The 25753-nt window shown below is 35.7% G+C and overlaps 1 protein-coding gene across 1 annotated transcript in view; it reads right to left on the reverse strand.

The window, feature by feature from the left end:
- Positions 1–25753, reverse strand: part of TBX20 (T-box transcription factor 20) — a 51127-nt gene that overhangs the window by 16769 nt on the left and 8605 nt on the right. Inside the window, exons 4-6 of the mRNA XM_065884003.1 lie at positions 24853–24961; positions 21040–21198; positions 12184–12260 (exon numbers count right to left, since the gene is read on the reverse strand). Coding sequence (XP_065740075.1) covers positions 12184–12260; positions 21040–21198; positions 24853–24961 — 345 coding nt within the window. The remainder of the gene's footprint in view (positions 1–12183; positions 12261–21039; positions 21199–24852; positions 24962–25753) is intronic.

Raw genomic sequence — 25753 nt, forward strand, 5'->3', positions numbered from 1 at the left:
TGAACCTAAATGTGTATCATTAGGTTAGTGGTATGAACAAAAATCAAAACAAAACTTAAAAAAAACACAACACTGTAGTATCAGCAGAATCTACACTAAGGACAAAAAGAACCACAGAAAGATTTTAAACTATTTTTAGTTGGCACATTGTTGGAGATATGCTGACATACATATTCTGAGATTGCTATGCTTCTCTATGCTGTGAGATAAAGCAAAAAAGGAGCAATGACAGAATATTCTGTCATTCCTGGTGTTACTGAGAACTAGAGGCTCAGCATGAGAGAAAAGAAGTACAGATAAAAGGTCAGAGAGGTTAAGTAAAAACTTTATCATCCTGAATTGAAATAGAAAGTATCAGTATGAACTCAAGTAGGATTTTACCTTTAAAGTACATGTGGGTGTACACACACATATCCTTCAAACTGAGGACAGAGACTGTCTCTGGGGAGGGGGATTCTGAGAAGTGGAGGCTCACATTTGACTTATTTAAAGTTTGAGTACTGGATTCTTACACATTTTAAATATCATATTTTTCCATTTTAAAATGCAAATTTGGGAAATATTAGTAAAAGTATTTTCTAATTCGTTAACAATAAACTGGATGATGTTTTCGGAGTCTTTCTAACACCAGCTTTCCCAAATACCTTTTATACTGTTCTCTAAAGGCCCTGAAAGTTTTCTCTGAAAGAGGAAAAAAAAATTACAACCTAGTTTTCAGTTATTCATTATAGTTGAGGCACAAGATTAGATGATGGATAAAAATAACATAGATAATTGAAATTTACAGAGAATCTTAAGTATGCATTTCTGAAGTTATTACTGTGTCATCCTATTCTGTCATCTTTCTTCTGGCTTGAACTACAGGTGCTAAAATGACCCTAAGGCATGTCTCAGAAACTACCATTGTAAAGATAGGAAGGATAAGGTGTTGGCAGAGATCAGATCTCACCAGCTTTGTCAATTAGCATCACCATATGGGCCTTAAAATGAAATTCTGAGTTTCTTCATTTTAAATACCATCCTAAGGAGGTAAAATTTCTGGGTAGAAGTTTTCCTTTCTGCCAACATTTCCACAGCCCCTTAAAGCTCTAAGCCTGTGATCAGCAAACTTACTCTGTAAAGGCCTGGTGGAAAATAGTTTAAGCTTTGCAGGCCTTAGGATCTCTGTCAGATATACTCAGCTCTGTCACTGTAGCATGAAAGCAGCCACATACAATACATAAATTGAAAAATGTGACTGTCCTGCAATAAAACTTTATAGACAATAAATTTTAATTTTATATTATTTTTGCATGTCACAAAATGTTATTTTTATAACTTTTTCAACCATTTAAAATGTAAAGACCATTCTTAGCTTGTGGGCTATACCAAACAGGTGGCAGACAGCAGGGTTTGCCAACCCCTGCTCCAAGCTATTTGCCTGATTAGAGATGGGCCCCACTCACCCCACACTGCTCTTTATGAAAACCTTACTGCCTCAGAAATTCCACAAGCCAGCTTAGAGCTGTGTTAGAACCAACACTGCTTGCTTTCTAGCACCAGAAGTCATTATTTAAGACCTAGGAATTATCCATAAACTGAACCTCTTTAGCAAACCTGGCAAAATACTTGCTGCTCCATGGCTTGATGCAGGTAAAACTATAAATTTCCAGAATAGCAGATTTGCAACTTTGTCTCCTGAAGTTTTCTTCTTCATCTAAACTAATAGTGTTTGAGCTCTGAGCAAGAAGGCCTGATTCCCTCTGGGCTTGTGTCCAAATTTCATGTGTTTAAAAGTTTTGTTCAATCCCAGGGAGTTTTAAACATATTTTATAGAGACTCTCAGTGTGAAGGGAGAGTGCCAACTGCATACTTTGACATTTTAGCCACAGGAAAGGAGTGAGGGAAGCATCAAACAGCGTGTGGTTCATCGCTGTACAGGGAGGAAAGTTACTTGGGGGGATGGGGAAGAAATGAAAAGCCCTCTGTCAGAGCTTCACCTAAACCCCACCTTGGAGCAGCGGAGATTAATGATAAAGGCAGATCTTTGAGCAGTTGATGAGAAGCAGATTCTTACACTGCTGGAGGCCATGAGGAAGGGATCCCACAGCAGCACCCTCTCAGCTAGCACACTGTGGTCTTGGTACATTGAAGGGTGCGGGGCTAATGACCATCACCGGCTCTGGAGGAGGGCCATGAGGTTGCTTTGCTGGGCATGGTGAGGGAACAGCTGATTTCCAGCTGCTGAGGCAGACAGGGTAATACAATCAATGCAAAGTTAAAACTCCCTTTTCCAAGGCTATCTCCACCTACCTGCAACAACTTCCTAACCCAAACAGAATAATTTTATTTCCAAATTGGCACACTCACAGTAAGTTTAAATTATTACCCCTTCTTCAGTCTGCACCTGCAAGATTAAACAAAGAGCCACATGATTTTATTCACAATTAATCTCAGCTCCTAACGCTAAACAGACATCCCATTCTATACATGAGCTAGAGAAAGATAATTGGAATTACAAAACACTCAGCAATTCAAAAGAAGAAAACTAATTTTTAAAAACAGAACAAGTGATCTCTTTTGAAACAGACTTGTTCCAAGAAACAAATGTTTTAAGTCTCTAATTTGTAGTTTCAAGTTTTTAGTGAGATTTAAGAAGACCCTATACTAATAAAGCAGGGACTAGCAGGAATGAAAAGGAAACAATCTGGAAATGTAAAAGTATACTTGAAAGTGACAAAATAATAATTACCACATTTTAAAAGAACTCAATAAGGACAGCAAACAGAATACCGGATGCTGTAGAAAACAGAATCAACAAATTAGAAGACTCATATAGGAAATTCTTCCAATATCAGAGTAAACAGTTAAATAAATAAAAATTATTAAACAAAAGATGAAAGAAATAGGGAATAGATTCAGGAGTTGTAACATTTATATAATAGGAATTTTAGTAGGTCTGAATAGAGCAGAACAATTAGAAGCAAAAAGAATGAGGAAGAGGAGGAAAAAAAAAGAACAAGAAAATTTTCCTGAGATAAGTAACGACTTGAGTTTTCAATTGGAAGGGCTCAGTTATATTGTAAATATGAATGAAAAAAATTTACAACTGAACAAATACTGGTACAATTTCTGAATTTCAAAGGAAACTTTCTAAAAGCATTTTTATCAGATAGGAAAAAAAGGTAATTTTCCAACGAAGGAAAGAGAGTGAATTTAGCACCAGCTTTTACTCTATCTACAGTATTTAAAAACTAGATGACAAAGGAAGGTTGAAAGAGTTCTGAGGAGAAAGACAGTGAGGCTAGTCAGGTTATAATAATGGCAACAGATCCTCTCAGATATGTATGAACTGATAAAGAGGGTCACCCATATATCCTTCCTCAACCAATTACTCAACATCTTTCAACAACTGAGAATAAAGTCAGAACACAATTCCAGTAATCAGAGTATAACAGAAGAAATGAGCATTAAACAATGAAATGAGTATGACTAGAATTAAATTTAAATGATTGTGGTTGATGTATTTGTGATCCTTACATTAACATTAAGAAAAAGAATTGAAAAAGAAGATAAAGAAGATGCATGAATAAACTGGATTTTAAATCCCAGATTTTTTAAATCAATGCTATAGGTTGAGGGAGGGGCAGTACAAGGAAAAAAATCACATACTAAATATCTCCTATTTTACAAGAAAAGAAAATGTATATTTTCATTCCTAACAATAACAGAGAAATATCAACTTTACAATTATGTCTTTCAGAATTTAAAAGCATAGTTATATTAAAAAGAAATATAATGAACATTAGAGAAAGGACTTTGGTTTCAAACTAACCTGGGTGTAAGGCTCAGCTGTCACAAATTACCGTATGTGAATTTGAATAAAGTATTAATCTCTTTAAGCTTCAGCTTAATAGGGATGATAGTCATACTTTATTAGAGAATTATTTTGATGTGTAGCTGAAATAAAATATGTCAACTGCATAACTCACTGGCTGGCACGCGGTGGCTGTGGAATGTTAACTAATAAAAGTGGGGTGGGGGGTGGTGCTGGGACTTGATAAATTTAACAAAAGACAGGAAGAGAAAATAAGGGGTAAAACAAATAGTTGAATTAAACAGAGAGCAGAAACAGTTAGAAAGAAACAATACCAAACATATCAGTGGTCATGATACTTGGAGATAGATTAAATTTTTCGACTAAAACACAAAGACCTTCAGACAAAGTTTTAAAAATACAGATACTCTGTATGACATCTTTAAAGACACATCATTATTTACTCAACAAATATTTGAGTGTTTATTATGTCCCAGGCACTATTCTAGGCTCTGGGGATATAGTAGGAAGCAAAAGACAAGGCATTGGACCAATCAGATATTGGGGGCTGCATAATCTAGGCAGAGGGTAAGTAAGTATAAAGGCCCTAACTGGGGCTAAGATGGGCCTGGGCATGATCAAAGGAAAGTGAGCAAGACAAAGGTAGGTGAGTTCAGAGAGGTAACTGGGAGGGCTGGAATCAGATTCTATGGGACCTTTCAGGCCTTGTCTGGACTTTGGATTTTACTGTGAATGGGAAGATGAGTCACTCTGAGCAAGAGTGATGTGATCTGACTTCCTTTCTTTGATAAGATCATTCTGATTGGTGAACTGAAAATGGACTTAAGAACAGTAAGAGTGGGAGTAGAAAGATCAATTAGGAAATTAATGTAATAATTCAGGAAAGAGATGATATTGTCCTAGATAAGAGTGGTAGCAGTGAGAATGGTAAGAAGTAGTTGGACTCCTCTGGATATAGTTAGAATGATTAGTTGCCTGCATGTGGAAAGAGAAAGAGGGGTCAGCAAGGGTGACACCCAATCTTTTGGCTGGAGCAACGGGAGGGATGCAGCTGAGTAGGGAACTGTAAGAGGAGAGCAGGTGTAGAAGAGTGTGGTTGGGTGTCCTGTTGTAGATGTGAGGTACCCTTAGCAGAGACGGAAAAGTAAAAGAAATAGCCAGCCAGAGCTTCGACTCTAGAGAGGCCAGAACCAGAGATGTAAATTTGATAGTAGTCAGCATATAATGGCATTTAAAGGCATGAAACTGGTGGTATCACCCAGGAAGGGGATGCGAACTGAGAAGAGGTCCAAGGACTAAGGCCTGGAACACATTACTGTTTACAGATGGAGGACAAGGGGAAGAACCAACAAGGGGATGGAGAAAGAATGGCCAATGGAGTAGAATAAAAACCAGAGATTGTGAGAGATCTTGGAAGCAAAGAGGAAAAAGGGAGAGAATAAACAACAGTGTCAAACCCTGGTAATAGGTGAAGTAAGATAGGACTGAGAATTGACCATTGTGGTTAGCAATGGAGAGTTCACTGGTGACCGAGACAGACGTGGACTGGTGGGGTAGTGTGGGTGGAACTCTAAATGACAGGGTAGAAGAGACAAAGGGAAGAGAGGAACTGAGAAAAGAATACACACAACTCTTTTTAAGGAGCTTTACTATAAGAAGGAGTCGAAAACTGGGAAAATCAGTAACTCAAGAGACACATGGCATCAAGAGAAGGTTGTTTTTTACTTAATGAAAGAAATGTCAAGATATTTGTTTGATTATGCAAGAGAAAGAGGGGTCTATTGCTGTAGGGACAAAGATTTTTAAAAATTGGAAGGCAAATAAAAGCAAAAAATGTTAAGGTATACCAATATAAGATGAGACAAAGTAGAACTCAAGACAGGCATTAAATGGGATAGAAGTAAAATGATCGTTTGACTGATAAATTATGGAACAAACTAAGAAAGTAGTTAAAGAAGTATTCCTCAAAAGAATAGTGAATCCCGGGGCTTCCCTGGTGGCACAGTGGTTAAGAATCTGCCTGCCAATGCAGGGGACACGGGTTCGAGCCCTGGTCTGGGAAGATCCCACATGCCGTGGAACAACTAAGCCCGTGAGCCACAACTACTGAGCGTGCACGTCTGGAGCCTGTGCTCCACAACGGGAGAGGCCACGACAGTGAGAGGCCTGCGCACCGCGATGAAGAGTGGCCCCCCACTCACCGCAACTGTAGAAAGCCCGCACACAGAAACGAAGACCGAACACAGTCAAAATTAAATAAGTTAATTAATAAAAAAAAAAAAAAAAAAGAATAGTGAATCCAGATGAATTTATGGGCAAGACTGTAAAGTATCACTTCTTTGGATTTAAACGGATCAAACAATAAAAAGAAGGAAGATATTTCAGTTTATTCAAACAAACTAGCAGAAACCTGATACCAAAGACTGACAGAGAAGTAAAGAAGAAACAAAGTATATCTCTGTTATGAAGACTGATACAAAAAGTCTTAAATAAAATATGAGTAAGTTAAATCCAGCAATATATATTACAAGAAAAACAGATAAAATCCAGATAGGATGTATTCCAGAAATACAAGGATGGCTCAACATAGACAGTATGACTAGAATTAATCATATTGTTATTTAAAAGTAGAAAAATAATTTAAATTGTCTCAGTGGATGTTAAAAGAGCATTTAATATAAATTCAGTTAACATTCAGGATAGCAAAATATTCTTAATTTAGGCATACCTCAATATGATAAAGCATATCAATCTGAAACCAACAGCCAGTGAAAACCATATATAATGATAAAACATGAGGCATTACTAAATAAGTCAAGGACAAGAGAAAAATGCTAACTGTCATCAATTTTTAATAGTATTCCGGAAATTTTAGTCAGTGTAATAAAACAAGAAAAAGACATTGTTAAAGGCGTAAATCCTAGAAAGAAAACAATAAAATGATCATTTTTGAAAATGATATAGAAATCTAAGTGGATAACTCAAGAGACTAAAAGGAAAAATTGTTAAAACTAATTTTTTTAAGTTCAATAAAATGGCAGGATGCCAAAGACATATAGGAATCAATAGCTTTTTACAGACTAGACCGATTTCTAATTAAAAATTTTAGTACATTCTAGACAAAAGAAAGGTAACGTGAGCCATGTATGTAATTTTTAATAGTCTAGTTGTCACATTTTGAAAAAGCAAGTGAAATTAATTTTAGTATTTTATTTAACCCAGTATGTCTCCAAAATATTATTTCAACATGTAATCAATATCCTAAAACTACTGTTGAGATACTTTCAGTCTTTTATTTCATACTAAACCCTAAAAATCAGTGTTTGGTTTTTTTTGTTGTTTGTTTTTTTGTTTTTGTTTTGTTTTTTGGTGCCTATGGTATTTCTTAATATGGAATAGCCACATTTCAGGTCCTCACTAGCCATCTGTGGCCAGTGGCTATTGAACTAGACAATGTAGCTATGTGCCTAAGAAACTGTGTAGGACTTATAAACTTGAAAATACCAAAACTTCTAAAGAACATAAGAAGAGGTTTCAGTAAAAAGACAAACATATGACATACTCCTAGAAGTCTCAATACTGTAAAGATATCATTTTTCTCCCCCAAATTATTATATAAATTCAACACAAGCCCAATCAAAATTCCAATGACGTTTTTTGGGAAGACCGGACAAAATTCCAGAGACTGGAAGCATAAATGTCAAAGAATGTCAAGAAAATTTGAAAATGACAAGTAAAAAAGATTTGGAGTTTGTCATATCAGATATCTATACCTATCATCAAATATTTATATATTATACCAATTTACCAAAATTATAACAATACAATACTGATCAATAAAGAGACTAAAAACAACTATAGGTAAGAATTTAGTATATGATAAAGGGGAAATTTTTTAAAAGTGGGAAGGAATATATTAGTAAATATATAGTTTTGGGGCCACTTATAAAAAATGTACAATGACATCTATTTTATATTTTATACAAAATCAATACTGCATGAGTTAAGTATTTAAATAAAAACCTAGAAAGCAATAAAATGATAGAAAATCTGTAGTTGAATATTTACCTATTTATGTTTTTTAGGACTAGAGAATCTTTTTAAGATAGAAATCATAAAGAGAACAATACATTTGGTGATGAAATATTCCGTTTATCAAAAACATAAGTAAAAAGCTAATTTCAAACGGATAAAATAATTCCAATATATATTAACAATAAAAATATTAATACATAAGAACAGCTTTTATAGATGAATAAGAGAAAAGATGAACAATCCAAAAGAAAAAAACAATGGGCGAAGGACATAAATAGGTCAATTTACAAAAGAGAAATGCAGAGTTTCACCTATCAAATTGGCAAAGATAACAAGATGATGATCATATTTCACAAATGTGCAAAGAAATGGACACTCTTCATCATGACATGGACAATCTTTCTTGAAGGAAACTTGGCAGTATATATGAAAAGCCTTTAAAACATGCATATCTTTCCATTTATATGAGGTACCTAAACTAGACAAATTCATTGAGACAGAAAGTAGAATAGACATTACCAGGGGCTGTGGAGAGGAGGAGTAGAGAGTTACTATTTAATGGGTACAGATTTTTTGTTTGGGATGTTGGAAACATTCTGGAAGTGGATATGGTGATGGTTGTATAACATTGTGAGTGTACTTAATGCCACTGAATTATACACTTAAAAATGTTCAAAATGCATATTTTACCACAATTTTTAAAAATTCCATTGCATGACTATAAAAATTTATTAAACCATTCTCCTATTGTTGAACATTCAGGTTTTCCCCAAAATTTAACAATTAAAAATAACATTATGGTTAAAATAATGTGTATCCTTTTACACAGCATTTTTATTTGTTAGTATTTATCCTATAGTAATAATGAGTAATATGTGTAAAGATATACATTTTACTTCCTGGCACTGTTTGTAATAACAAAGAGTGGGAAACCTAAGTAACTAACATTATAGGATTGGTCAAATTATTGTACACAATGGAAAATTAGACAGCCATTAAAAAGTATACTACGGACATATACCTATTGATATTAAGGGAAAAATGATTTAAAATAGCGTGTGTGGTAAACTTCAAAGGAAGTTAATGTTCATATGTGCATAGCAAAGTATCTGGAAGAATATATAAGTTTTGTCAGTGGTTATCTCTGAGTGAATGGGATTTTGTTACTTTTTTTATGCTCTTTTTCTTGCTTGTCAGTATTTTTCTGCAATAAGCATGAACTCTAATTGTAAAAAACAAAGCAAACAAACAAAAAAACTTAACAGAAGAAACTTAATTTTGAACATTTAAATATGTTCATAGTCATTTCTCCTTTCTCCAAAGTAATACCATGCCTTCACTTACTATACAAAGTGCCCCTTCCCTCCCCACAAAAGAAAAACCAACTGATAGAGTGTCTGTAAGTTATTTATTATATGGCACCAGCAGATAATTCTTTCCCTGAACTAAATAACTATAAATTAGATTATATTAAGAAATCCCTTTGAGCTTTTGATTTGCTTCTTGGCTGTCCATTGTAGGTATATATGCAAAGCATCTAATGAAAACACTTTCTACTTTTGGTAATGAGTTGCCTTTTATAAATGAGGGAGATGCTGTCCCTGGAGAAGCCTGCACATGAAGTATGTAAGACATTCAGGTATCTGAATGGAACCTCATAAAATGAGAGCAAGAAAACCAGAATGCCCTTTAGAGTATCCTCAAAGTTTGTGCAGATGTAGAAAGAATAATACTGTGAGTTTAGAGGTATAAGGCAAACAGATCCAATCCTAAAGGCATTTTTGTTTGGATGTCCCACACAGTAGCTGTAAATCTAGAACAGGAAACTTGAAATCATTAAGGTCACATATTTATAACATCATATTCAATTAGGTTAGAAAAGTGCAATTTCTGTCATCATGTCCTAAAAAGATGTGTTTTTCTCTCAGATCTCTTATTAAAAAAAGCTCTCTATATTGTTACAAATAGGGCTGTTTTCAGTCAGTTACAAGGAGCAATTCAATTACTAGATGGTTTAGTGCAGTAACTGACTCCAGACTAATTTAATTTCTTTAGGTCTCCAAAGATCAATTGATCTGATTTGTCCCATCCCCAAAGGCTGCTTAGAAAAAATTCAGACTGAAATACCTGGAAATGAAATCCAAAACCTTGGCCAATTTCACACTACTTAGGTCATCTTGCAAACTTGCAGCTAGTCACATAAGATGCTCTCTTGGCCCTCAGACCATTGAAAGCTTCTTAGCTTCATGTACATGTGAGTGTTCCCCACATCAGGATGTTTATTAAATAAGTGGAAAATGTGGCTGCGTGTGTTATCAAATCCGTCTCTCTAAAGGGTAGTGAGTCTGGGTACTTGTCTCTCATGAGCACAAGTGCAACAAAAGGGGCTATTTTTACTCTAGGAGTAGCTTTATTAAGACTATTAAAAGTAGCTTGGATGGGGTAAAACTATGCTCATCTAATAAAATATAATTATTTTACATTTTGAGATTTAGAAGTGCTTTCATAAATGTCATCTTACATGGTTCTCACAATAAACCTTTGAAGTAAGCAGGGTTATTTTCTCCATTTTTCTAGATGAGGAAACAGACTCAGGGGTTAGGTGACTTCTCTAGGATCACTCAGGCAGGAAAAGGCAGAGCTGGGGCTCTAACCCATGACTTTGTCTCTATATACCATGCTCATCCACTGATTTGAGACAGAAGATATGATGCCCACTGTAAAAACACATCACTTACTTCCCGACTGAGCCACTGTTTTCATTCTTGCCTGACCCCTGACTAGAACGGAGAAAAAGTTCACATATTAAAATCCCACTTGCATAAACCCAGTCTGAATCAGTACCTCTGGCACTCCAGAAATAGGAGATAAAAAAGGCCACACCTAAATGCAAGTAGCCTTTGTAAATGGACTCCTTTGTCACCCACGCTGCTGATAGCACTTTCTCACTGACTTGGGTCTTATGACCTTTTTGCACTCCTATGTCCCACCTAATTGGAGAGTTATCTCCTTGCCATCTCTCTGCATTTTGCAATGGATTTTTCAACAAGCTCAAGTTTCCTTCCCTGATCTCTCAGTACCCCACAGTCACTTGTCAAGCACTCCAACTAATTAATCTTTTCTACTCAGATGCCACAGTTCTACCCAACTTTCAGTCTCTCCTGCTGGATACTTTGTCTCCCCACCGAGCTTCTATATCTGTTCCCACAAGTCAAAACCACACGCCTATGCTCTGCCATTTGGGAAGGATGAGGGAAGGATAAGACAGATGTTGCTAAAACACGTAATCATCCTTTAATTTGAGTTTCCAGGACAGGTTAGAGAGAAGTGCTGAGGTCAGATGTGACCATGTGGTAGGTAACAAAGAGTGTGGCAGAAACACGTAGCAGTCGATAGGGAAATCACACAAAGATTTGGAGATAAAGCTAGGGTACCCCACCTGTCAAAAGATTCCAGGCCACATAAAAGATCAGATACAGAAGATGAGTAAGATCTGACGATCTAATGTGTGAAATGGTGACTATAGTTGATAACATTGTATTATATAATTCAAATTTGTAAAGAGAGTGGAACTTAAATGTGCTCACCAAAAACAAAACAGAATAAGTACAGAAAGTTACATAGTATGTTTAAGGGCTACAAATAATCTCCTTGAAAAAAACATTTTTTGACATTAATTTTGGGCAAACTATGCACCTCAATATAGTCATTACTCATCACGTAGACAGTCTCACACCGTGTGAACCATTTTAATTAAATAAAAAGTGGGGTAAATTACGGCACATGATTGTCACTTGCCTTCTTAAAGGTCCTGAGATCTGATAGCTTTCCTATTAAGTATAAGCAGTCTATGCTGTAGGTAAAATATACCCCTTGATTTAAATTGCCTCTCCTTGTTTCAGAATTCCAAACTACCTTTATAGTCTTTATGTTAACAAATATATGCACTCCAGAAGGCAAAGGCTATTAAGAATCTATTTCTCTGTGGATTACCACTCAAGACATGAAGCTTAATATCATGTAGAGGACTGTGTCTTTGATAACAAAGAAGCCCCGTTGAAAAAATGTCCTGTCCAAAGAAACCACTTCACTCAGAAATTGAGTGTAGAATAGATCCAGCTGCTGCAGCTGTCAAAGCTTAAGCAGTTGCATATCTACAGGGTTTATAACTGGAAGGGAAGGTGGGGCAGAGAACTGGAGACTATACAGAGTATTGGAGACTCTATACAGTGAGGTTATGGCTCTTTGGTGTTGAAAGGAGTGTGCTCTTACAAACTAGTGCTTCTCTTTATCTTATCTAGGCCAAAAAGTAAACAGAAAATTCTCATTACCTCTCAATGTCAGTGAGCCTGGAGGAGTCCCGGAATCCTTTGGCAAAAGGATTACTATCTATTTTCAGCTTGGTTATCTGGAAAGGGAAGAAAGTGTAACAAAACCGTATCATTTCCATGGTCAAGGAAATAAAATCAGAAATAAAAAGTTTGTTCATTTTCCATCATGGCACCCCAAGAATATCTTAATGTCTCTCAGTATTGTGATAGAGGTTAAAATTGCTAAGGAAGTTCACAAGAGGCCTAAATTGGGTGGAATGGTCAGAGAAGCCCTCAGAGAGAAGGAAGTAGTTGAGGACAGACTGGTCCTAAAACAGTCTGGAAGTCAATGGATAGAGACAGTTTGAAATGGGGGCCTTTTACAAACAGTGTGGCTGCCGTGTGAAGTATTTGAGAGAGCAGTGAAAGGCTAGAGCTCGACTGGGGAATAGGGAAGCTGTCTAGAAGGCCAGCATTGGTGAGTAATGGGGAATAAAAACAAGAATGTTACCTCATGCTGACTTGGCAGCCTCATTTGTTAATACCATGGGTACTGATATATACCATAATGGATACCACAATAGTAACTTCATGTTCAATACTATATGAAATACCTGACATAAATACATGATATAAAGCTTTAAGCATATAAATTTACCCCTGTTCCCCTTTCCATCTGACTAAGAATCAAATTAGTGGGTCTCTTATTATCCTCCCATACAATGTTACTTACAGACTCTATGCTTATATGGAAAAAAAATATTTCCTAATAAGAATCATAGTCTGAAGTATTAAGTGTCTGTGTTGTGCTAGTCATAATTCTCACAATATTAATGTAGAAAGATCCATTAAAATATATGCACTGCACCTTCATGGAAAAATGTTAGGTTACAAAGAAAATAAATAAATAAAACATTGATTAAAAGATGCTCTACTTGCAAAATTTCTGAGTGTTAAGAGCTAAAAGGAATGGAGGAGAATTATTGGAATTAGAACCACAGACACCTTTAAAGAGAGTCATAGCTCATTTGTGTCAAAATGAGAACCCACATTCATCTTTGGAAAGAGAGACACACACAGAATAGTCTTAATCTGGATAAAAAGTTATAGATTGAGGGCGGCATGCCTTCCTCTTTCAAAGTAAGGAATAAACACAATAAAAAATATATCTATTTTGAGATATATATATATAATAGTTTGAAATACTATTTTGCCAATAAGCAACTTTCACTTTGATCAGAGTGTATCTACTTTTCATTTTAAACTATTAACATCTAAAGAATTGTTTTTTTCATTACAAAAGACAGTCTTTTTTTTTTACTTTTCAAGTTTCCTTAATGTGAGCTAACCAATGTACAAGCTGCAAAAAGCTATTTACCTCACTTAAAATAGAACTTCCCACACTGTCCTTACCAGAGAGACTGCACTTCTCTATCATTAACACTGGCAAGTTGTAAGATTGGTTCTTTGATATTAGTTTTTAAGGGCACTTGACAGTGCCTCAGAAATGCTCATTATTGTCCCATGCACATTCACTCTAGAGTAGCCAAAAATAAAATTGCTAATTTCCTTTTCAGCTTAGTTAATGGACAATGGTAAACAGTGAAGGAAATAAGCTAGATAAGTAAGAAACCTGTTCTTAATGGACAGCAACAGGACTTTGTGTGCATAGAAAGAAATATACAGGAACCACTGAGGTTGCCCCTAAAGTGTGGCCATCAAGAGTTTGTAGAGAGCCTTCTCTCACACTCAGCCACCCCTTTAATTAAGGGCATGGATTTCTAAAGGGTGAAGTCTATTTTAGCCATTCTTTCAGACTAGGATTTAGTATTAAAGGTCAGTTTTCAGGGCAAAGATAAAAAGTTTTGTTTGAAATAAATTACAAACATCTTCTAAAGCCCAAGCAGTCAATATATTCTAGAATTGTAAAACACCAACAAGATTTTTAAATCCTCAAAAGTGGGATTTCTTTATCTTTTTCTACTGAATAATTATAAATGAAAATACTTTAGATTTCTAAAGTGCTTTATAGTTCATGAAAACACTTTCACAATAATTTATCAACAGAAATGAGATCACATGGTCCCTAAAATTCCATGGAGCAGGCAGAGGCATACATAGAACTGGAAGTGGTTTAAGTGCCACTAAAGAAGCTGGCACCACGTCCCCTGCAGTGTTAGGTGATGTTAAGTGTGAACCAAACCCAGATAAAAGCTTCAAACTGAAACTGTAAGATACAGCAATAAAGTTAAGTCTTCAAGTTCAATTCTTACAAGCTCATTTATAAAAAGTGAATGGATTTGCCAATGGATAACATTTTCTGGAGACAAAGGCAAATAATATCTGATGGAGAAACTAATTTTGAACGAAGTCCTTTTGCAGCCATCCCTCTAAAATATGAACCATATCAGGAATTCCCTGGTGGTCCAGTGGTTAGGACTTGGCACTTTCACTGCCGGGTCCCGGTTTCAGTCTCTGGTCGGGAAACTAACATCCTGCAAACCACGCAGTGCAGCCAAAAAAATTTTTTTTACTAAATATAACAAAAAAATGTGAACCATATCAAGCTTTGTTTGAGTCTTTATAAACTAAAAGAATAGAAAATATTATCTATCTGTTATAACAGTTAAAGAACCACCTTTGATCCACTTTGTCCTTGAAAAGGATTTTGAGAATTGTATTTGTTGTTATTTATATTTCCAGGAGGTAGACTGTTGGCTCAGAATGTGCTGATTGTGGAGTTGTCGTAGAAAATAAATATTCTCAGTGTGTGTGTGTTAGTTGCTCAATTGATGTGTCACCATATCTAGTATGACTGCCATAACTTTGAATGAGGAAGTGAATCAAATTCAACACAAGTTTTCAGATTTCTTTGGAATTTTCTTTCATTTATTAGAACTTTCTCTTTCCAGTATCTTTTTGGTCCTTCTTTCATCATCTCCAAGAGTATCAATGGTAACTTTTTTACTTTACACTTGATATAATTTCAAACTGAAGGGAAGTTTCAAGAATAGTACAAGATGTACTCATACAGCTAGATTTACCAGTTGGTTCAGCAGTGATTTAACTTTAGTGTGTTAATTAGAAAAGGAGCTCAAGAGAGTAACCAGATATTTACTTTCTCTATGGACTATTCAATCTAATTCCAGGGGAAAAAATTGCTTTTGGAAGTTAGAGAAAAAAAGCTGAATGGATCTCTTGCTACTAAAATTGTACGGGGGCCCTGAACTAACCACTACAGTCTTGAACAGGCTTTATGGAGTACTGATTAGCAGTACAGGAACTGTGGGTAGACTTCTTAATGAGCCCACCGTGCTCACTGTGATATCACTAGACTCTGAATCTACTGGGGCACCAACAATAAGCACCCCAGAAATGTCTTTTTGAACTTTGCTTCCAGGACAAGCAGTCAGAAATATGATTTCATATGTTTACCAGTTATAGACTAGGTGAAATTCTTGAGTCTACATAAAAAGCATTTTGTTTTCTATTTTAAGATAAAGTAATTTTTAAATAGCAAAGTTTTAACATTCTAGTTAATCATGCACTTTTAAAAGGTCAGGCACAGATTTTATTCCATGGATATTTAAATAAAAACCAGTAGTTAATAGAAAGAAATTCATTTCTGCAGATATAGTTTTATATCCCTTTATGAAATATGGGAGAACGAAAAAGTTACGTATTTGAGAACCAATGAGAGAAAGACCTGAGTTATATACAGTGATGTCAGTTGGACATCATTTTCCTAATATAGAATACCTGCAGCTTGTAAAGCTGTTGAACAGCATCACCCATGTCAAAGGTAAAGCTAAAAGAAAGATCCAAAAATAGCTACCAAAAACGTATGTAGAGAACCCATGTGAAACTACAAGTATGTCTTTATGATTCAACAACAAATTTTAAAAGCAGCAATATTTTTCATTTTATGAGGAAGAAGAATTAACAAGGACAGCAATATGTGCTTAAGAAATCCTGTTTCAAGTGTATGTACATATATGCAAATCACTGACTAATTGTGGTCAAAATACACCTGTTTTTTCATGTATTATCTTAATAATATGGAACATAATGCACTTCCTAACCAAAAAAATTCATTCTTTCAACATCTCCTCTACAGATAAATATATGTATAAGTGGAGGGCAGATTTTGACACTGCCAGCTGCACCAAAGAGAAAGGGACTTTTTCTAGTAGTTATTATTCCATGTGATATCACTGGACTGTGAATATAGCTGGGGTTCCCAGCCACAAGGTGAAATTGGCCCTCAGAGACCATTTCTCCAATTATCAGGAAAAGATCTGTCCAAAGGCATTTAAAAATGAAACCTGACCTACACTTCAACTTTACAGCAATGGCTTGCCTGCTCAAAAACAATGTATGACCTTTAAATCTTAAATTATAAAATAGTTTGTTGAAAGTATAATGTATTTAGCTTTAATCTAATAATGTAAAGAAATGCAATCATTTCCTCACAAAAACCAGAGGAAAAAATAGAAAAAAGGTCCCGTTTTCATTACTTACAAATAAAACTACCAGACACAATAAATGAGAAGCTTTTTCACGAATTCTAATGGAAAATTTGATTTGGCTTTTACTATATATGTAAATAATGTCTATCCAAAGTTTAAGAGATATAAAGGCGGTCCTAAGTATGAACTTTTAAATCTTCTCTCTTTTCTCCCTGTTCTTTGTGCATGAAAATACTCTAATATTTATACTGTACTTAGTACGTATTTGTTTATTTCCTATATATTTATTTTATGTTTATTATGGGTAAATCAGTAGACAAGCATGGTATAGCAGTGAAAAGGCAGTAAATGTGAGGAGGCCTAGAAAGAATCAAGGATAACTTTAGAAAACTGTATAAGACTAATGAAAATACTAACCCCCAAAATGATTTATTCACCCCACATGAATTTCAGTTGGTCTTATGAGGTCTATAAACCATTTGCAAAAATGGCTCATTAGTATACCAAATCAAATTTTTGACTATTAATTGAATTTCAAATATATATGTGAGTAGATTTCACTTCACCAATGTGGCTGCCATCTTCTTTGCCTGTAAACTGGGACTAAGAAACAGACCATCTTACAGAACAACTGTAAGGATCAAATGACATGCTGTGCATAAACATGCCTTTGGAAATTGTAAGGCACTCTGTAAATAAAGCACGTGGTGACTGTTGGACTGTCTCTGGAATGTCCAAAGAGGATTTGCCACCATTTGGATTTTTAAATGTTAGTGGCAACTTTTCAATGAAATAAATGAATGCACAAATGTTATACTATTTATCTTTAAGTAAAAGCACACACACATACACACACACATACAGCATTGTGCTAGGGATTATGGCTTTAAAGGTGGGTGCACAGAAATAAACTCAGACATGGCAGGATCTATTGAGAAAAGCAGTACTGAATTTAATCACTTATTGTGGGTTATTTAGCAATGAAATGATATATACTAATCATATTAATCATTACACTTAATGATGCAGTGAAAGCTAGCTAGGTGCTGGTAGGTGGATTTTGAGCCCATTTATAATCTTTATTAGAAATAAACATTTTCAAGAGGAGCAACTAGTGTTGGGATATGTGTTTATTAGAATCTTAGCCTATTTTAATTTAGCAATATTTTCACATTCAGTTTCCCAACCTTGACACTGTCAGTGGTCATTTTCTTGGCCTTGCAATCCAGCAGGATGCTACCAAAAAGGAGGAGTTAATACCCAGAAGATGGTTCTTTCACTTACCAGATTTGTGACCTTGGGCAAGTGTATTAACCACTCTGAACCTCAGTTTCTTCATCCACAAAATGAGGCTTATGGGGCCTTATTCAGGGGATTAGTGTCAGAATTAAGTGAGATATTGATTAAAAATATAGAGAGATTCTTCTAAATTAAAATAAATCCAAACCATGAACCTTAGGTGGATACTAGTTCAAAGGCGGGGGTGAGGGGGGGAAGGCTATAAAGACATTTGTAGGTCCATCCTGAAATTTTTAATATGAACTCAATTTTAGATCTTGTAAAGATACTGTGGTTACAAAGTAATCTTATTGTCAGTCTAAACTTGTAGAAGTACTTACAGGTAAAGTATCATGATGCATGCATCTTAGTTTCAAATGGTTGCGAGAAGGGGGAAAGTATGTACATGTACAGAGATTGAGAAATGGGGCAGGGGAGGTAAAGCAAATTGGAAAAATGTTAATTGTTGAATCTGGGTGGAGAGTATACGTGGTTCATTTTACCATTTGTTTAACTTTGGGATATTTGAAAATTTTCTAGATAAATGTTGAGCGGAAACAAAAGAATTCAGTGAGGTAATGTCACTAAAGCATATGGCTCCTATTAGAAACAGCTAATGCCAGTGGATATTTTGACTGTCAATATAGGTTGTTTACCATCTTGTTACACTGGCTGCTGTCAGTGTGAAGAGCTCCCTGCACACAGCAGGTAAGCAGTGAGCACTTGCTGAAAAGAAAAGAGATTAACATAAAGAACTGAAACCCTCTAAAAAGGATGTCTTGAATCCATCAGCGTCACAAGCTGAGAGGAGGTGAGGTTCCCCTTTCTTGGGGACACCAAGCACCTAAAGAGGTTAGGCTTTTAAACCTAACTACCTGGATTCATATCTGTGATGGGAGCAGCAGGGTCACATCGGATAAGTTATTTAACTCCATGCCTCCATTCTTTGAACTGTAAAATGCAACATAAAAATATTGTTGTTCCTATTTCATAATATCATTGTGAGGATTAAATAAGACAGTGCACTTTAAATGGTGCCTTGCGCACCCAAATATTAGCTGTTATTATAATTATGTAGATAATAACCTCCTATTCCGTGTTCCATGATATGAGAGGTCCTGCCAATATTTATTCAGGATTGCTTCTTCATCAATTAAACCAAATCTAAGGTGTTACACTTAGAACTTTCCTTAATTTTGTTCTGCCCATAATTTTCACTAAACAATCCCAAGTTACCTATTCTTGCTTTGGCTCCCTTTACAGAGAATTCTGATAAAAGCAATGAACTTTCCATATGACAAGTTTCTATTTCATTCTCAAACATCAGCAGGTTTTCTTGTATTAGTATAAATCTGATGTTTTATAATATAAAAGCTACTAATTCAGTTAGTGTAAATTGAATTAAATGTTTCAGGAATCTCTTTAGATCCTGTGATACCTGTATGACATGTGTCCTCAAATAAATTAAAAATGGGATTGTTGATGTCAGTGTTCCAGATTCTAAGAGGAATAGCATTATGTTTTAGGGCTTTGTGGGCTTCAGTCTATACACAAATTTTTAGCTTGGGCATTCTCTGAAAGTTGCCACTCCTGTGTTGTTATCTTAAGGATAATTAAAAAGTTATAGTACTTTGCTTTTACTTAAAGATAAATAGTAAACATTTGTGCATTCATTTATTTCATTGAAAAGTTGCCACTAACATTTAAAAATCCAAATGGTGGCAAATCCTCTTTGGACATTCCAGAGACAGTCCAACAGTCACCACGTGCTTTATTTACAGAGTGCCTTACAATTTCCAAAGGCATGTTTATGCACAGCATCTCATTTGATCCTTACAGTTGTTCTGTAAGATGGTCTGTTTCTTAGTTCCAGTTTACAGGCAAAGAAGATGGCAGCCACAGTGGTGAAGTGAAATCTACTCAAAGTCATATGGAAATTATAGGTGCTTATGCCTTACAGACACATACCCACTCTGGCCATTTTTCTACATCCCTTCTCTGACTTCCTGTTTCCTCATCTGTGTAGGGCTACCTGGGATTTCAGTTTCATCTTCTTGCTTTTCCTGAGAGACTCAACACCATTTTTGCTTGGTTGACCATCCCACTCTGGACTCTGAGCCATCTATTAGGCAGCACCTAACAGTATTCACTCAGAACCCAAAATATAACATCAAGACATGAGGAGAGCAAGAGTCCTGGATACCTACAACCAGTCAAATAAAAGCAAGACACAAAACCCAGAGTAAACTGACAATGTGAGTTCCTTTTACTAAAGTACAGTGTATCAAAAGGAATTCTTCTGGTCCATTCGGACTGTGGAAAAGTTACTTGTCCTCTCTTAGCTTCAGATTCCTCACTAAAGAATGTTACTGTTACCCCTGGCCTTCAAGATTATGCTGACCATGAAAGAATACATGGGGAAGTATCTAACAGGACTCAGTCCTTAGCAACACTTTGATAAATATTTACAGTAGAGTTGGACTAAGCCTTATGGATGAAGAAATGCATAAATTTTAAATATGATTTACAACAGAATAGAAAATATATAACTCAATATTATAAATTAGATATCTTGATGTTAATTAAATACACAACTGTTTACATACTACAGTCTATTATCTAAAGAGGCATTTAAGATCATTCTACTAGAATTATCTTACCCTGAATTACAGCTGAATAAATCTCACAAAATATCTAATGTATCAGTAGTTTGGGTAGTTGGCTAGCACACTACGTGTGCTAATTTAGCAGAAAAACTGAACTTCTAAATTTTATGAAGCAATGAGTGTATGGTAACACATGTCATGAAGCTCTACCAGAAAGAGAAGGAAGCAGGTAATGTTCTTGAGAAAATTTGAGAAGGCAGATTGGGTCAGGTTTGGGTGGGACATGTGAGCAGTGAACAGCCTGACCAGGAGTATAAAGGTTCTAAGAAAGATGGTGTAATACAGACCTTCATAACCTTGAGCCATGGATACTCAACATATTTGGAAGTCCTGGGGCTGATTCTCCATAGCTTTCTCCAAAGTGAATTTCTGTTTTGAATACTGGGATAGCCCTTCTCTCCAAGAAGATAACTCTCCTAAAGCCTTATCTTATTCGGGAAATAAATTGTGAAGGGTATACTCACCAGTTGATTCTGGTAGGCAGTGACCGCCGTAAAAACTGTTTCTGGAAAGATGAATGTTCTGAATTCTTCAGACTTCAGATTAAGTAATGAGGCTGTGTGGTCTTTCTTCTTAATGATGTGCACCCGTGGCTGGTACTTATGCATTGAGTTCAAAATTATCTGCAGCAAAGAGTGGGAAGTACAGTACTGGATTTTAAGTACTTATAGTGCTAATAAACAGGCCAAATTACAATGAGGCAAAGAAAGAACCATAAAATCTACTGTGTCAAATGCAGTTTTAAGATTAGGATCTACCCTTTCCATTCTTCACGCAAATAATTTTCACATGATACTGCAGAGTATTGTGAATCACGTTTTACCAAACCAACTGTAAATAATACAGGTTGTTTCAAGTGTCCTTTCTAAAATGATAGAGGAAAAAGTCATCTGGAGGATGTTTATTTTTTAAAAAATGCTTTTTGTTTTTTAGTCTGGTTAGACCAAAGGCAGTATGTCTCTAAATTTTCTAAAGTAAGAAATTACATATTTGAGGAGGCTAGATTGTTATTTGGGGCAGTGGGGGGTGAGGGGTGGGTGGCAGATGGGACGGAGGGAATAAAACAATTTTAAAAGGCAGTGTGGTATAAGGTAGACCTTGGTTGGAATACTGAATCTGCTACTTTCTAGCTCTTTAATCTTGGGCCAAGTGATCTCACCTCTCTTACCTCATTTTCTTAAATGCAAGAACAGTATTAACTTCACAGGGGTTGTGGTGAGGATCAGACGCTGTAACCCTTGTAAATCACATAGCAAATAGGAAGTGCTTAGTAAACTGTATTACTATTGTCGTCGTCATCATTTCTGACAACTTCATTGATTACTGACTTCCAGTTACAAACTAAATAAGAATGTTATTGATGGATGTCTTCCATTCCATAGCTGCTAAAAGTTATCTGGTACTTAGAGATCAGAAATATACCCTGTTAACAAGGCAGTATTTTTCATGTATCATTTAAATAAAATATAATTTACCATTATGAAATTTGAGCAACAAAACTTACTTTCAGGTGTTAAAGATTTTCCACATCTCCCCCTGCCCCGCAACCCAGACAGCTACCTAAATCTACAAAATTGGGTATGTCTTTCCTGGGATAACAGGGCTTACAATGTATGCCCTTCACCCCAAGGGCCTAGCAGAGAGCTTGGCTCTCAGGGGAGGTGTCTGATACATGCTGTGGCAGGACGAGGGTCAATGGCATGCAGTGTTGTTGCTCTCTTGTTCTTTGGCTAACTTGGGTGTGGTGGGTGAGTGTTAACACTGGTTGACTTTAGAAGAGTTAAATACTAGTCACTGTGAGATAACCGATACAGAATCAATCTCTTTCCATGCTGAGATATAAGCCAACAAAGTTACAGGGCATTAACTGGCATTGAATTTTTGAACATGCCATCTTTTTATGATCCCAGACCTGAATAGGAATTACTGAAACAAATGAGACGTTCAAATGAATCAAAAGAAACTTAAAAAAAAGTTATTTCTTTGTGTAATGCATTTATTCCAAGGAGTTCAAGATACCTATGCTCAGTCATAAAACTGGAATAAACTTGAAGTGACAGAAGTAAACATTTGCCTCCTAATCCTGATATAAGAAAAACCTGACCATTCATTATATGTTCTACTAAGAAGATAGAGTTTTCAAATCATACACACACACACACACACACACACACACACACACACACTCACACATACACAATGGAAAAAAACCTAAGCTTTAAATAAGGTCCCCTCTTCCTCATACCACTCCCACATTAATTTCCTTTAGGAAAGGGTGTTGGACAGACTCAGACCGCAGACTGAGTCTCAGATCCCAGGGCTCCTTGAACCTCTGCTCAAGCTTTCATGGGGCTAAGAAACACTGATAAAAATGTAGACGTTGTTTCATCGAAGAAATAAATTCCTGGAAATAAGAAATTTTCCTGGAATGCATCTACAAAGGGGGCTTCTTTAGGACTGATTCAAAGAACTTGGCTAAACACCACAGGATCTAAAAATATTTCCTGGTACTTTTCAGAATACACTATTTCTGGTAACAAAGAGTTATATTAAATAATAAAATTTTAAAGCTAAAATGGATATTAGCAACCATGTAAGACTTAAACAATTTGTCAAGGTCTAATCTTAGCATAATCAGACTAGAACCCAGAGCTCCTGAAATATAGCTTAGTGCTATTCCCATCCATGAAGCTGATGCTAATATTTAGGAAAACATATCAGTTCTGGACAACTGATCTCAAAATGAATTCTCAGGTCTTTCTGGAAAAACTCAAACAGTTCTTATAGAAGTTTCACATTGGCGAATACTAGAACCATAAAAAAATTTCATTTATCTCTGCAAAGATTTCAGTGGAGCCCAAGAAATTTTAATATGAATGACATTAAGAGTGATCATGGGCCTACAGAAAATGTCTCTCAGATACTTTATAAATTTTAGCCTGAAAAAAAAATCTGTCAATGAAAACATCTGAAAGAAAGGACAATTCTGCCAACATCCTTGAAGGTAAAAAAAGTCAGTTATCTTTTCCAATACATCAAGTAACAGAAGCCTGTTAACCTACTTCCAACATCCCAACAGTGCCACCAGCAGAGCTGTTAGTTAACCTGGTTACTCTGACTTGGTCGAGATAAACAAGATCTCCTGTGGGCATATGGATGGTGGCAGTGCCTGAAGTGATTTACTTGGTTCCAGGTTCAATCAACCATTTGAAACCATGTCTAGAGCTCTCTCTTAACTGTGTGTAACCGTCTTTTTTGAGAAAAGTTTTGAAACTCTTTTTCTGAATTGCATAAATCCAGTAAAAACTAAAACCTTAAGTAACAGGAGCCTTAATAAAGGGGATAAGAGAGAGAATAATTATATCAGAACATCTAAGCCAAGGAAAGCAACTATGAAAATCCCAATGTGCTTTCTGGCAAGCAAGGCAAAAAAAGAAACAGTATTCTCCTCATCAAAAAGAAGCATGCATGTCTGTCTAAAGTTTTCTTAGCATAAAATCTAAAACAGATTTTTAAAAATGTGAATCTTTATTTAAGAGCATGAAATAACAGCATAGATAGTTCCTTAAAAAGCAGTCTTAGCAAATATGGAAAAGCCTGTGTCAATGGCTATTTGTTCTATTAACTGTTGATAAGAGCTAAGAATTCCAATTTCTCTTTTCTTCAACATTTTAATGAACTCCTTACTGATGTAAAATCAAATTGTTTTGTTTTTAACTGCAAGACTTCATTGTGTTTTAATATTCATAAGGCTCTCTACAGAGGGGATATATAATGAGCTAACAGCACTTTCCCACATTTATTTGTACATAAAATCCTTTTGCCCCATTGCATCGCACAAGAATGTATTCTATACAACACACTTTGGGAAACCCCCATAGGAGGTCTCAGCCCCATTCCCTTTATGCTGTGTTATCTGATATACCACTGATAGAAATTAGATGTTTAATCCAAGAATGGGCTGTAGTAACCTCCAAAATGCACATTCCCTTTGTTTAGTTGGTGCAGGTGTTAAAGCAGTTGCAGAAGTAGGAATCCATGGTGCCAGAGGTCCCTGACCTTCTTGCATAGAAATGGCATACAGCATCTCTGTAAATGACCTCTTGACAATAGCAGTCAAGGTTCCCTGTAGAACATATTAATGTTCTCATAGAATGACTCAGAGCTGGAGGGTGGGAGGGGGAAAGGGAGAGAGGAAGAGACATCAAGGGAGGAAGCTTTATGTGGTTTCTCCATTCCATCCCAGGGAATCCGCATAGTCCAAGCACTGTACTCACATGGCCATGTTGATCCAGTTCATTGTTGGTGAGTTTCACCTTTTCAAAAGACACCATCTGTTTAAGTAGCTGCTCACCAGTAAAAGGAGAGTCTGGATGTACATACAGCCTAAGAAAATTATGAGAGAATTTTATTGAGACTTTAAAAAAAAATCTCTTTGGGTTATAAAATATTCTGATTCTAAAGGAACACAAAAATCTCATATAAAGTGAATTTTATTTGCCTTGTATAATCTCAAATTTAGTAATACAGCAATAGCAAAATAATGCTGAAACATCTAAATGTGTTTCTTTGTGTACCAGTGATTTAAAAGGGGTAATACTAATGGTAGTATATATATGTCAATCCTAATCTCCCAATTTGTCCCACAGGAAGCTCAGCTCAGTGCTGAGACGACCTAGATGGGTGGGATGGGGGCAAGTGGGAGGGAGGTCCAAGAGGGAGGGGATATATGTATACATATAGCTGATGCCCTTCATTGTACAGCAGAAGCTAACGCAACATTATAAAGCAATTATAGTCCAATTATAAATAAATAAATAAATAAAATGTACTTAATACATTTGCTGCTATTTGCTGAACAAGCCATTTTTTTAAAGGTGGGTTTTTCCCATCAACCTAATCAACTACTAGTCTGCTTCTGTCAAATATAAAATCCTATTGTTGTAGATATTTTCAAAAGAAAGACTAGGTTATAACTAATTGCAAAATGAATTCCTAGTATAAGCACTGCTAAAAAGCAATGAAGACAAAGAATTTAAAAGAGGAAACAATTCTAGAGAATCTATTCATTTAAACTTGAAGGTGATTCAATTTAAAGTTCATGTTCTTTATAAACAAGACAGAATAATTTTAATACAGTGACCTGGGGAACTTTTAATAGTCCACAGATCACATAGT

Source organism: Phocoena phocoena, chromosome 9 (genome assembly GCF_963924675.1).
Source record: "Phocoena phocoena chromosome 9, mPhoPho1.1, whole genome shotgun sequence".
NCBI lineage: Eukaryota > Metazoa > Chordata > Mammalia > Artiodactyla > Phocoenidae > Phocoena > Phocoena phocoena.